This window comes from Carlito syrichta, unplaced genomic scaffold (assembly GCF_000164805.1).
Source record: "Carlito syrichta isolate Samal-C Ts95f unplaced genomic scaffold, Tarsius_syrichta-2.0.1 Scaffold304710, whole genome shotgun sequence".
In the NCBI taxonomy this organism is placed as follows: domain Eukaryota; kingdom Metazoa; phylum Chordata; class Mammalia; order Primates; family Tarsiidae; genus Carlito; species Carlito syrichta.
This window is the reverse complement of record NW_007248806.1, coordinates 438,772-452,893: the sequence shown is the minus strand read 5'-3', so window position 1 is coordinate 452,893 and position 14,122 is coordinate 438,772. Positions and strand designations below refer to the sequence as shown.

General features: G+C 42.5%; 1 protein-coding gene across 2 annotated transcripts in view; it reads left to right on the top strand.

Moving 5' to 3' along the window:
* Window positions 1-8,016, top strand: part of JMY (junction mediating and regulatory protein, p53 cofactor) — a 91,831-nt gene extending 83,815 nt beyond the window's left edge. The window contains exons 9-10 of one of the 2 annotated variants that reach the window (XM_021713748.1): window positions 913-1,223; window positions 5,704-8,016. In XM_021713748.1, coding sequence (XP_021569423.1) covers window positions 913-1,220 — 308 coding nt within the window. In that variant the 3' untranslated portion in view covers window positions 1,221-1,223; window positions 5,704-8,016. Of the gene's footprint in view, window positions 1-912; window positions 1,285-5,703 lie in introns of those variants that run through there. The other variant, XM_021713747.1, reaches the window with a different exon arrangement.
* Window positions 8,017-14,122: the final 6,106 nt, after the last annotated feature.

Here is a 14,122-nt window from a genome sequence, read left to right as displayed (position 1 = left end):
AGCAGAGAGGATTGCCTGAGCCCGCGGGTTCGAGACCTGCCTGGGCAACTTGGCGAGACCTCATCTCTACAATAAATCCAAAAGTCAGCCAGTCGTGGCAGTGCGCGCCTGTAGTTCCAGGAAGGCTGAGGCGGAAGGATCGCCAGAGCCCAGCAGGCCGAGGCTGCGGTGGCCGGGAGCGGCCACTGCACTCCAGTCTGGGTGACAGAGTGAGACTCCAACTCAAAAACAAGCAAACAAAATACTGTCTTGCTGGAACTCCTGGGCTCAAGCAATCCTCCTGCCTGGCTCTCCCAAAGTGCTAGGATTACAGGCATGAGCCACTGCACCTGACCTCAATACAGTTATTTCTAAAAAGAACAAGAAATAATCCTTGCCTTTCGGGAGCTTTCATTTCACATGGGGAAGAATATTATATAAAGCAGTTTGCCTGTTACATTTTAATCTGAGAGACCTTTCTGTAGAATATTTTTTACTATATCTGAGTAGAGTTTCACATATAAATCAACTAAATGAAAAAAAACACAGTCACCATAATGAACCAGAATTTAATTTTTATAAATGAAGTGTGCATCCCAGTCACTATCTGAATGTGTGTTGGGTGTTTGTAATATGGAAACCTTTTGGGAATCTTAATCATGAGATCACTAAAGCCAGCTCCCAGTTCACTCACTTCTCTCACGTGGGAAAGGAGAGGAACACCAGCAATAGCTGCTGTGGGATTATAGTCGGGTTTTTTTTAACATGTGGATCCCTTGTGCTCTGGCAACCTCTGCCCACGTTTCATGATTCATTATGTGTAAGATTGTACTTCAGTGTCCTGAGCTGTCATAGTCAAAAACATTAGAGGCTATACAGTTTGATTATAACAAAGTACAGTCCTAACTATAATTGTTGTTTATTTTTCCAAAGTGAGCTCCCCCATGGATGAGGTGCTGGCTTCCTTGAAGCGTGGTAGCTTTCACCTGAAAAAGGTAGAACAACGAACTCTGCCTCCTTTTCCTGATGAAGATGATAGTAATAATATCTTGGCACAAATAAGGAAAGGGGTCAAATTGAAGAAGGTGCAGAAGGATGTGTTGAGAGAATCCTTCACACTTCTACCCGATACAGACCCTCTGACACGGAGCATCCATGAAGCTCTTAGAAGAATTAAAGAAGCGTCCCCTGAGTCCGAGGATGAAGAGGAGGCTTTACCTTGCACAGACTGGGAGAACTAACAAGTAAATGGCCTTCCTGTCTTTAGTAGCATTCAGTGATACAGCTTTTATATTGGATGGTGAGGTCTGTGTTTTTTTGTTGAGTCTGAGGCTTATTGTTTATTATACCGCCCACTTTTACCATTTATCATAAGTTTGTAAACTTCAGGTCTTCTATAGTTTCTAGAAACTCAAAATAACAGATTCTAGAAACTTGACTTCTTAAGGACTGTTGATATATAAATGCTATTTTTTGTTGTCCTGCTCATTAAAAATTTCTGCCACATAGCTTTATTCTAAGTGAAGTGACAGTATTATTCTTGCCTTAAAAAACAGAAAAGGCTTTCCAGGCATGGTGGCATGCTCCTATAACTAAGTATTTCACTTACAAACTTTTGTGAATACTGAATTTTTTTTTTCTTTTTTTGAGTTGAAGTCTCACTCCGTCACCCAGGCAGGAGTGTAGTGGCACGCTCACGGCACTGCAGCATTGACCTGCTGGGCTCAGGCAATCCTTCTGCATCAGCCTTCCAGGTAGCTGGAACTGCAGGTGTGTTCTACCATGCCTGGCTGATTTTTTTATTTATTGTAGAGATGAGGTCTGTCTCGCCAAGTTTCCCAGGCTGTTCTCGAACCCGTGGGCTCAGGCAATCCCCTCACCTTGGCCTCCCAAAGTGCTGGTATTATAGGCTTGAGCCATTACGCCCAGCCTCATACTGAATTTTGATGTAATTTTAACTGCCAACAAAGGAGCTTTATGAGATTACTCTGGAAAAATTATTGCATCGTTTGATTATTTAACTTGCTAATTCCTTAAAACTACTTAGACCTATGACAGTTGCCACATTGTTTAGATAAGTTTGCAGCTATCATTAATAAATTTTAAAAAGTGGCATGTGTATCTTGAGTACCCCTATGCATATTAAGATTCTCACTGGTGGTTATACATGTGACATTCTCCTAAAGTAATTGTAGTCCACTAAATTTCAACAATCTAGTTATAGATGCTATGGCATAAATTATACTAGATCTGTAGAATCGGTAAAGATAACACATGCTGTAAATTAATTAGTATGTAGGATTGGTAATAATTGTGATTGAAATGTTGTGATTTGTGCAAAATGTATAAACTGTACAAACATGTCCTATTTATTCTATCTGGATGGAATATGTTTCTATGAACTTAACATTCACCAAAAGAGGGAAGACTTCAGTTCTGAAGAAATAAGGGAATAATAACATAGTGATTCTTAAACCTGCTTAATCATAAAAATAGCCTGAAGAGTTTTTTTTTTTTCCTTGAGTCAGAGTCTCAAAAAGTTTTTTTGTTTATTGTAGAAATGAGGTCTTGCCAAGTTGCCTAGGCTGGTCTCGAACTCAGGCAATTCTCTCACCTCTGCCTCCCAAAGTGCTGGGATTATAGACGTGAGCCACTGCACCCAGCCTGAAGAGCTTATTAAAAGTGTATATTTCTGGCCTTGATTCAAGAATTCTGAGTAGATATGTGCGGGTATACATCTGGATTTTGAAGACTTAGTACAGAAAATGTAATCTATGTCAGTTTTATAATATCAATTACATATTGAAAGGTACAGTTGTGGTTAGATCAGATAGAATATTACTGAAAGCAATTTTGCCTGTTCTTTGGGCAGGGGTCTATTAAGAAATGTTACTTTAGTACTTCTTCACCCTCCATCAGCATCTGCCCCAATGAATAATTTAAACCAAAGGGGGGAAGAAAAAAAAAAGCACCCACATTTTCATGATATGTGATTATATGTTACATTTAATCATGATTCAACCAACATGCAATAGTACATATAAAGGTCCTAATTATAGTCACTTTGTATGATGGATTATTTTTGGATCCCAGAATATTTCAAGCCATTTCTGCTTATACATAATGTCCACTGTGCTGTGTAGAGGATTGCGTATATCTCTGTGTCTGCTTAGTGTGCAACTGTCCAGCATCTCAGGTGTGTCTGGATGGGAACTCTTTCACAGTGGATATATTTATAACTTGTCTCCAACATTGCTTCTTGTGTCTGCTGTGTTGTCTCTTTCTGCTGTTGCTTCTCTGGGAGTTGCTGATGCCAGTGCCTAAAACAACCATGTTTGCTCCAGTTGGTTAATTCCACAGTGGGGCCTTCCAGCTGGCTCACAGTGGCCCAACCCCAGCACACCAGCGTCTGCGAAGGCCAGCCCATCCTGTCACCATGCCTGTCGTCTCCTATCCAAAAGCACCGGCCTAGCCATAGACAGTGCATCAGCCTTTTGATACTCACACAACTTCTGGCTGCTACTTTAACCTTAGTATCTGGTACTAAGAATATGGTGCATGGTGTTTACCATTTTGAAAATTGCTTAAAACTTTTTGTGAGGGTGTGGGGGACTCAATGTTGATGACTGATATGTGAGGTACATTGTTGAGAGAGAAACAATGAAACACTCCAAGATAATATATGAGCTTGGAAATCTGCAAGGCTGCCCTTAATGCATGTAGTCTATGCCAGAAGCAGCAATGACTGAGCTGTGTGTCGCTGCTTTATAGATAATTTTCTGCAGATGGCTAAATAAGCTGTACTGCAATTTGTGTTTTCTGTTCTTTGAATATGTCTTGTAGGGTTTTTTGTTTGTTTGTTTATTGAGTCAGAGTCTCACTCTGTCATCCAGGCTGGAGTGCAGGGACACGTTAATGGCTACCACAGCTTTGACCTACTGGGCTCAGGCAATCCTTCCACTTCAGCCTTCCAAGTAGTTGGAACTACAGGTGTGCACCACCTTGCCCAGCTAATATATATGAACATATTTTTTATCATATAGGTTTCACAAAGTTGCCCAGGCTGGTCTCAAATGCTTGGGCTCAGGCAGTCCTCTTACCTCCACCTCCCAGAGTGCTGGGATTATAGGCATGAACTACCACACCCAGCTGGCTCTTTCTTCCGGATTTTAAATCATTGATGTAATTACATACTTTCTGCTTAAAGTGCTAATTTTCTTGAAACTTCATGAAGTAGAAAATGAGTGTCCCCCCGTTTTACCTCATTCCCCTCTGAAACTCTCCTAGAGAGCCTTAGTCAGTAGTGTCCTTTAGAGAAATTTTTAAACACAAGGAACTATGTGTCATTCATAGACTTTTCATTTTTATTTTTTGAGTCTCATTCTGTCACTCAGTGTGGAGTGCAATGGCACAATCACAGCTCACCGCAGCCTTAACTTCCTGGCCTTAGGCAATGCTTCTGCCTCTGCCTTCCAAGTAACCAGGACCACATACACACATAGTGTGCCACCATGCCCGACTAACATATGTCACAAGTACAATAATTCTAGTTATATTTTGTTTGACAACACAGCCAAAATAGTACTTTTCAACATGTAAGGAACATAAAAAATTTGTCACAGTTTTCTTTTTAATTTTTTTGATACTAAGTCTTTGAAATTCAGTGTGTATTTTATACTTCTTAGTAGCACATCTCAGTTTGAATGCTGAGTATTCAATGATTGAATTGAAATAGCCTATCAGAATAGTGAAATCGTATTCAATGAAAAAATATTTTATGCTGTTTCAGATTTTTAATTTAAATCAAACTAAAGTATTTAACTTCTCAGTCACATCAACCACATTGTACGTGCTCATTAGCCACATGTGGCCACGTGCAGAACTCTGATACGTTGGTACTTTATTCGTGTGTCTGTCAGCTTTTATCTGATCGGTGTGTCTTTTATATGCCACAGGTAAGCCCGCAGATCTCAAACACAAGACTTTTGAATAAAAAAGTCCTGATAAAGTATTCATTTAAAGGCCAGTGATCTTGTCCTTTTGACAAGCAATCTATACTCAATTTTTTTTTTTTTTGAGTTGGAGTCTCACGCCATCACCCAGACTGGAGTGCAGTGGCCGCTCCCAGCCACCGCAGCCTCGACCTGCTGGGCTCCGGCGATCCTTCCGCCTCCACCTTCCAAGTAGCTGGAATTACAGGTGCGCGCCACCATGCCCGGCTAATTTTTTTGATTTATTGTAGAGATGAGGTCTCGCTGCACAGGCGGGTCTCGAACTCGCGGGCTCAGGCAATCCACTCACCTCAGCCTCCCGAAGGCACGGGATTACAGGCTGAGCCACCGAGCCCGGCTTTTCTATACTGAATTTTAAAGATGCCACTTAATAGTTCTTACTGTACTATAATTGGCATATATTTTAGATTGAATTTACCTTTTTAGTGTATAGTTTTGATGTAAAGTGTTAGAGTAATAAAGAATAAACACGAAAATAAGTCTAAAATGTTTTAACAGTGATTAAAATCTGTACTCAGATCATTTTGTTTTCATTTTTATTGCTTTAAGAATACAAACATCCTTTTTAAAGGGATGTATATGTGGCCATTCATAAGAAAAAGCTATCAGTGCCCAGCCTGGATGTTGCAGAGGGTATGAGGGAACACACATACACATATCTGTGAAAGGTCATCTTTATTAATGCTCTGTGTTTGTTTGTTTTTGTAAACAGGCAATATAACAGAAAGAAGAAAAATACAGTTGAAGATTGGTTCTGATTCTTTTGGAAAACAGCAGTTTAAGTGCTGGGTTCCAGAGTTGGATTCCATTAGACCAAAGTGTGTTGGCTCAGCAGTGGGAAAAGAGGAGTCATATAAGTGGCAGGTCATCACCTCCCAGTCATGCCAGTGATGGAGGTTGACATGAGCTGCAGATATGCAGTGTCCTGACTGCAGTGAAGAACAGCCTTCTGGTGATTTCTGTCTTTATGCACTTTCTCCTCCCATTCCCCCATGTACCTCCTTGGTTGTGGCCAGTGAAACTTGGGTGGCTGTGAATCAGAACATTGGGTTGGCAGAGACCTGCTGTGAGCTGTATTGCGACTGCGTTGAGAGCCATCTTTCAGTGCGCTGAAAAGGCATCTGAAAAGCAGCTTCTTTCACATCTGCTTAGATAAATAGTGCAAACACTCTGAAAAAGAAGTGTATGATGATAGCTATAGGTCAGGAATTAAAGTCAGATGGAAATACACTTAAAATTTCCATATTACTCATGTCCAAAGGAATTTTCATAAAGATGTCCAGCAACATCTAAAAAACTACATAACAATGGAGATGCATCTATTAATGTATTTAGCACATGATACATTTAACATGATGTATTTTTAGAAAGCCAGTCTTACACTTTGTAAGGTTTTGAAGTTAAAATTTCCATGCTTTTAAATTGCTCTTCATAATTCTGAATTTATAATAGTTTGAATTTTATGTGCATCCTTGTTTATGAAAAGCAATACTTTGTAATTTGATAATATTTCAAATTGTTTTCTTTTGTTTGAACTATTGTTTGATTACTATGACTCACATGACTTTCCTATTGAGAATCAGAAATCAAGATTCAGTAATAGGGATACAGATCTTAAATCTTCTTGGCTGCCATTTCACTCTCTTCAGATGCTTTGGATGTAATTTTGGGAGAGAGCCTTTGTTATTGTCACTAAAAGTGGAAAGTTGCATATGTATCTCTTGGTGCTGATTTTTGCTGTGATGGGGTCCAAAAGGATCCATTTATGTGGATGGGGCCATTGAGGGTGAAAGCAGGACTGGTGGGGACTGGAATGTAGATGTGGTGGGCCCGGTTCACAGTACTGTGTAAATGTTGTTCTGCACGAGACACATCGTGGCTCTTCTGTGGAGGAAGTTAAGAACTGAAATACCAAAAAGGTCTTCATATCTTATAAGGCAGTTCTTGTGACCTAACCCTGGAAAGCAGTACTGGAACAAAGGCCCTTTAATGTATATGAATTGGTATTCCTGGAAAAGAAATGCTCACATCTTATCATTCTAAAATATTATTTTCTTTAAAATAATTATGGTGAAAATCCTCTGACTACAGGTTATGTATATAAAAAAATTTTTTCTTTAAATGTTGATAACATGTTCGTTGACGATACTAGGAGCTTCATGCAGCATTTTCATAAAACATTGGTTTTAGTCCCAGCACTGTTCATAGAACTTGCCTGGAAAGATTAGAAACACAAATCTAATATAGAAACTTCATCCCGGGGGCAGGACGGTTGTCCTATATACCTTCAGTAAAGTATTAAAACTTTTTTTTTAACCTAAGGAGTGATTGGTTAGGTTGTTAATATATTTGAAATATTTTAAAGCCTTTTAAAGAATCATAATTTTATGCCATCTGATTATTATGTATTCAGGTTTTTGGGTGATTGCTCATAACCTAAGTTTTTTCATTTATTCAAATTTAGAAACATACAGAAAGATATAGTTAAATTAACCAGAAACCCTGGAGCCTCCATATGTTGTAAGGGAATTGTTGCTACGCTGTGTTACAGCTAAGGTTCTATTCCAAGCAGACACACTTATACATGGATCCTGCTCCCCGCTTCCTGCCCAGAGTGCGGGAAATCTTTAGCTGATGGTGGAGTGCATGCAGAACTCGGTTGGCCCTCATGCTGGTTCTTCTGTGACTCTTAGCACCACCATGGTTCCCACGAGCATCACCTCATACCTGGGATCAGGAGGGGCTGGGGCCTGGGTAACTAGCTGTGCTCGCTCGGCATTCCCTGCCTCGGGGTCCAGGCTCCTACTTCTACCAAGTCATACAGGATGACAGGCCACAAGCCTTTGCAGAGATTCACAGATAATACTAAAATTTCAAGTAACTGGGGTCTACCATCAAGATGAGATTACCAGTTGAGCCCACATGTTAATTTTAAAGCCATCTCAAGCCCAACAAAAGTTATGTAAGCATGGTTAACCCCACTCCTCCTTTTTGTCCCTAATAAAATTAGAATCTTTGGCCTTAATACTAAGTTTGTACATGTTTAGTTATGATACTTACAGATGCTCGCATTTTTAGCTCCAGGCTCGCCTGCGTCTTTGGTTCACAACGCCTGACCATTCTCTTCCTGTGATGTGTTGGCTCTGTCCACGTCCAGCAGCCGGCTTCTGCTGAATCCATTCAGAAGTTTATTGGCCAGTCTAGCCTCAGCTGGAAGACAATTAAATGACGAGCATGGGATACTTTGAGGTTAATGTCACTGCTCAATTAAATGTCCGTTTCAAAGATTTCTCTAAATGCAACCAAAATCATGGACATGTAACCAGTGTAGCCTTGTATAGGAAAGGTATTCATGATTTAAAGTTGCAGACCCCTAGTACAGCAGTCTGAGAAGCAGCCGGGTAAAGAGGATTTTTAAACAACGAACAGTTATTTTGCTGTTTTATAGTCTTACTGAGTTTGGGAGCAGCATAAAACAATCATATCTTAGTTCTCCATTGTGGAACTAAATATTTCTATAAGGTGCATTTTTAAAAAGGAGATTCCTATCCCCTGCTGTAGTCCAGGGAAGAGAGGGAATGTGGGGCTTTTCTCCTGACATGAAACATGTTTATTAGCACTTTCGTTTATTCTGTATCAGGAGGAAGGGAATCCTGTTTGTACAAAATTGAACTGTGTCACAATAATTACATTGGCACAGCGCCTTTGTCTTAAAATGTGTCAAAGTGGAACACATACTTTGGCCATAGCAGACACTAAGAATTAAAACTCCTGAGGCCAGGCGCAGTGGCGTGAGCACTTTGGGAGGCCGAGGCAGGATGACTGCTTGAGCCCCGGAGTTCAAGACCAGCCTAGGCAACATAGCGAGACTTCGTCTCTACAAAAAAAAAAAGGTAAAAAGAAATTAGCTGGGCTTGGTGGCGTTTGTCTGTTGTCCCAGCTACTCAGGAGACTGAGGAGGGAGTATCGCCTGAGCCTGGGAGGTGGAGGCAGTGAGTGAGCTGTGACCATGCCACTGCCCTCTAGCCTGGGTGACAGAGTGAGACACCAACTAAAAAAAAAAGAATTAAAACTCTTAAATAGCGGAACACAAGTGAATGGGTAGTTTCCTCTCCATTTGGAATGGGATTAGTGTACAGTTAATTCAGTTTAACTTTATATGTTCCCTAAGACTCTATTTTTAAATTATATTCACTGAGTGTGTTGTATGCATTTGTCACTGCTTTTAGCCTAAGGAAACTTTTTCTTTCACTAAATGCAAGGTTTTTTTTTTTTCCAGCTTTGTTGTTGAAGTATTATGAACTTAACACTAGATACCAACATGTAAAGTACTATTGGGTCCTTGAATCAGGGAGTTGAAATTTCTCACACTTTTTAGCAGGTTGCTTGTACAAAATGAAAGCTGTAAAGCATTTTGAAAGTACTGCAGACACCTTGTTAAAATGCAACCTTAAGTTTTACCTAATCTTGCACTGAATATAAATGATAATGTAAAGCTAAATGTGCGTTTTAGATTTTATTTCCGATGTATCGCTTAGCATAGAAAGAGAGCCGTGCTTGGCGTTCGAGGCTGGACTGGCAGGAGCTGCTGGGGAGGGAGTGCGGGGGCACCTTAGTGCAGGGCGCGGTGTGGCTGGTCCGTTCGGGGTTGCTTCTGAACTTGCTGCCAAGTGCTCTTGTGTTAAAGCACATTAAGAAGTCTAGGCTTCATTGCTTTGTAAAATGAAGCAATGGTATTTTTTATCCAATAAATATAGTATAATTTAAAAGTTTTTTCCTACAAAGTGAGTTTATTTTGCTGCCTAAACTATCACATTATGTAAAGGATTTTTAAAGTCAGGCAGGAGTCTGAATTCAGAGAGAGAGAGAGAGAGAGAGAGAGAGAGAGTGCGTGTGTGTGTAAAAGATTTTTGCCCATTGAGTTGTTAGGAAGATGTGTTTATTCTAAAATGTATGTTTTGCCCACAGTAAATGTACAGCTTGTGATTGTGGAGTGGAACTGACTGAATTCCAAATGCGTAGCATCCCTCCCCTTGTGCAGACACGCATCGTGCCACTGCAAGGGGCGTGCACAGACCGCACCTCCGAGGCTGGCTCGGTGAATGGTCCACAAATGTTGCTTCACGCTGAGGGCTAGGGGAAAGTTGTTGTTCTTAAGTTGAGGTACAGCTAAGAGTGGCTCAGTTTGGGGAGTTGTTAGTGAGCAGGAGAGACCCTGAAAACTGACAGCAGAAAACAAAAGGTGTGCGTGTTGCGAGAGTTCTGTTTTAACAGGGGAAGTCGTGTTTTTTCCTCGCATGTTTGATGGTTAGCTATCAGAGGGTGTGACAAGTGTCTCCAGCCTTTCCCAGCGCAAATTACATCGGTCTTAACAAGAAGTCTTCAAAATCACAAGGTGGCAATTTCCCCTCGTTTGTGAGCCAAGGGGGTGGACGATGCAACCCGTACCGTGACCTCGGACTTCCTTAACTTGGACAGAATCTCCATTGTCTCCTGAATTTCTCATCGTGCTCTGTGTCCTCCAAGTGTGAACCTTGTTACACTGTTGATGAGAAGTGGAAGGCTGCGGGTCATCTTGCATGAATGATGGCCCAAGAGGGCTAAGGGGGCTGACATGGTTTTTAGCCTTTGTGGGTAAATTAAAATTTTAATGACAAACCAATTCACCATTTACTAGCTTTGTGCAATATTATGAAGGTAGAAGCAAAACACTAGCACATTGTTTGTGCTTGGCTTGTGAGGATGATTTTGACACCATTGCATTAAATGGACAGCGTACAGTGTATTGTAAATGCCAACTCTTGCAAATTTACAATACTTAAATATGCTCAATTAACACTCTAAAGTATTAAAAGTACAAAGAAAAAACTAAGCAAGCATTTATAGCAATACTATGAAATCTCCAATAACTGTTTTGATCGTTGCCTTTTGCTCTTTAGTGCAACTTTTCTGCATTGTAATTATTGCTTTGTATTTCATGTTTTTTACACTCATGACTTCAGAGTTCAAGTACTTGTACACCAAGTATTGCAATCACCTTTCTCTTATTGTACATGCAATGTAACAACATACAGTTTTGGTGCTTTTTAACAATATTCCTTTTTTCTTTAATAAAGTATATTTATTTGAATTAATCTGGTGGTGTTTGTTTAAAACAGCGTGAGTGGTTGTTGCTTTCCCTTCATATTGCACAGTCAGTCACGAATCTCATGTCATGGCTAGAGACAGATCCAGACAGATCCAAGGCCTGTTCTGCCTTGAGTGCTCTCTTGTGAGGGCCGACTTGATTTGTGCTGACGGACTTGTTTGCACCGTTTGTGTAAACATCCACGAAGTCTGGAAGTGTTGACTTCCAAAGTTGGAGGGTCTTTAAATGCGTTCATCGTACTCATTTTGCCCCCAGTTATCTAAATTGGGGGGATTACTGTCTTGACACTTAGACAAGGAACTAGCTTAACTAGAGCCCGGCAGATGCCCTTCCCTGTTGTGGACTTGACGGGTCCCCCAGACTCCAGAGGCACATGCCTGAGCCTGGGGCTTGGGTCCGCCACTGGGGAACAGTCAGGGAGGGGAACAGGAAGGGCTCTAGTTCCCAGGGCAGCCTGAGTCAGTTTTGTCCTCTTAGTTGCTGGGATTTTTGTCAGTCTTTTTTTTAAGGTTACTACAATTTTCAAGAAATCTTAAAGTTACCATTATGCAGGGACTGCTCCCTGCGTGACTGATTTATTTCTTTTTTAAGCATTAGCAAACCCCTTTCAATAGCAGGCGGCCAAGACAATATGTGCCTAGATGTCATTGACAAATGATGAGCTGAACAGGGTGGGCTTTGAAATTTTTTTAAACACGAGACTTTCTCCCAGGGAAAGGCCTCCTGTGTCTTCCCTCTACAAATATCAGTGTGAAACTAAGGAGAGGTCTCTGATGTCTAGATGGCTTTTCTGAGAATTTGGAGAATGGGCTCAGTGGAGGAACTTCAGTCAAATCCATAGAATAACACCTACCTCTTGAATTGAGCTGAGAAGCAGGACTGAGTAAATCCTTGAGAAGCCGTGATGCAGTTGGCCAGATGGGGGTGGGCTGACTGGCGACATCCCTGTCAGGTTATTCATCCTCAGTGAGATGGCGGGAACCTGTCTGGGAAATCGGTGCTTGTGTCAGTTGCTCCAGCTTGCTGGGCGAGAACCTTGTGGATTCCTCGGCACAGGGAACCTATTTGGCGATGTTTAAAATTCTTAGGTGCAAACACCAACGTTCAGTGACATTCTGACTTATAAAGTTAACCACTGCCAGGAGGCGCCAGATCCTCCTCCAGAGACCTCACAACCACGTGGCTTCCTGGAGACCTTGTTCTCCACTTGGCATTTCCCTCAACTCTCGACCATCTTACCATTCACAGAGTCTGCTTGCTCTCTAGCTGCGTGCTGCCCTGACTCTGACCTTGACATCTCTTGGCAGCTATCCCCTTAGCCGCTGAGGCCCATTCATCCTGCCCTGCTGTGGGTGTCGTCTCACTGCAGCTGCCTCCAGCTGCCTCGGCTGTCGCTGGGAGAAGTCTGGAAGTGTTGACTTCCAAAGAGTCTGACCAAGTCCTCCCTGTCACTGCTTCTGTGACCAGCCCTTGCAGTACATCCAGTGGAATCCTGGACCTCCTGCCTCCACACGGACTAGGAAAAATGCAGGCCAACGAGGCTTTCTGTGGGCAGAACTGGGTCTGCTTTCCGGTTCTTTCCCCACTGATCACATCACGAGCACCCCACGCCCGCCTGCACGTGTGTCTGCTGCAACACCTCTTCCCTCTCCAGACACCTCCGTTCATCCAACAAGCATCAGTCTGGAAAGCCCATGGGCAGTGTGTGTCTGACCCTCCCTGTACGCCCGCATTCGGAGTCAGAACGAAGAATGGGAGGAGGAAGCTGTTTGATCCTCACAAAAACTCTGTAAATGTTGCGGACTCATCTGAGGCAGAGAAAACGAGGTGACTCTGAAGTGGCCCGGAGACTCCCCAAGGAATCTTCATCTTCACTCTCAACCCATCAGGTCCCTGAGTGCTCAGCCTGCAGCTCAGACTGTGTGAGGAGAGCTCTTCATTCTAGGCTGGAACTAGACCTGAGTGTCTCGGGTGAAGACGCGCCATAGAAACTCTTGATCAGTGAAAATGTACAGGAAGGATAAGACAGAAGTATAAAAGGCATCAACAGCCGGGCGTGGTAGCGCACGCCTGTAATTCCGGCTTCTCGGAAGGCTGAGGCGGAAGGATCGCCGGAGCCCAGCAGGTCGAGGCTGCGGTGGCCGGGAGCGGCCACTGCACTCCAGTCTGGGCGACAGAGTGAGACTCCAACACACACAAAAAAGGCATCAAGATGTGACTTAAGCTAAACTTCAAATTCAGTCATACACAGAAAAACAGTGAAGACCAAATCCCTTCAGAGGCAGCATGGCCTGGGCATGAGCAAATTGTTGCCAAATTCTTGTGAATAGTTTTGGGCTCCGCCACAGGCTGATGTGCAGTGTGTCTTGGTAGTCCTGTTCCCGCAGCGTGGGTTCTGTAGGGAGCACCATAGAAATACGTCTGTTCCCACCAGCACCAGCACCTGGGCAGTGATCTGTCTCACTTCCCATGCCGTCTCAGAAAACTGAGGATTCTGGGACACCCCCCCCCACTCAACCTCAGCAATTTCTGTTCAGTGCTTCCAGAGCTAGGACATTCCCAGGGGTGCAGCTGACTTGGACTCCCTGAGTCCTCAGTTAAAAGCCTTATACTCCCCGGGCAAGCAAGAGCCTTTATACTGAAATGTGATATCATGCTTTTATCAAGTCATTCATTGCAAGTCTGTAAGGATATAGTTTTGAGGGAAAGCCTTAGGCAGTTAAATCTACTGGCTAATTTCTGTCAGAATAGTTTAGTACCAAGAACAATTAAAAAGTGACTTATGACCTGGTGCGGTGGCTTAAGCCTGTCATCTCAGCACCTTGGGAGGCCAAGATGAGAGGATTGCCTGAGCCCAGAGGCTCAAGACTAGCCTGGGCAACTTGGCAAGACCTCATCCCTACAATAAATCAAAAATTTAGCCAGGCATGGTAGCACACACCTGTAGTTGCAGCTGCTTGGAAGGCGGAGGTGGAAGGATCAC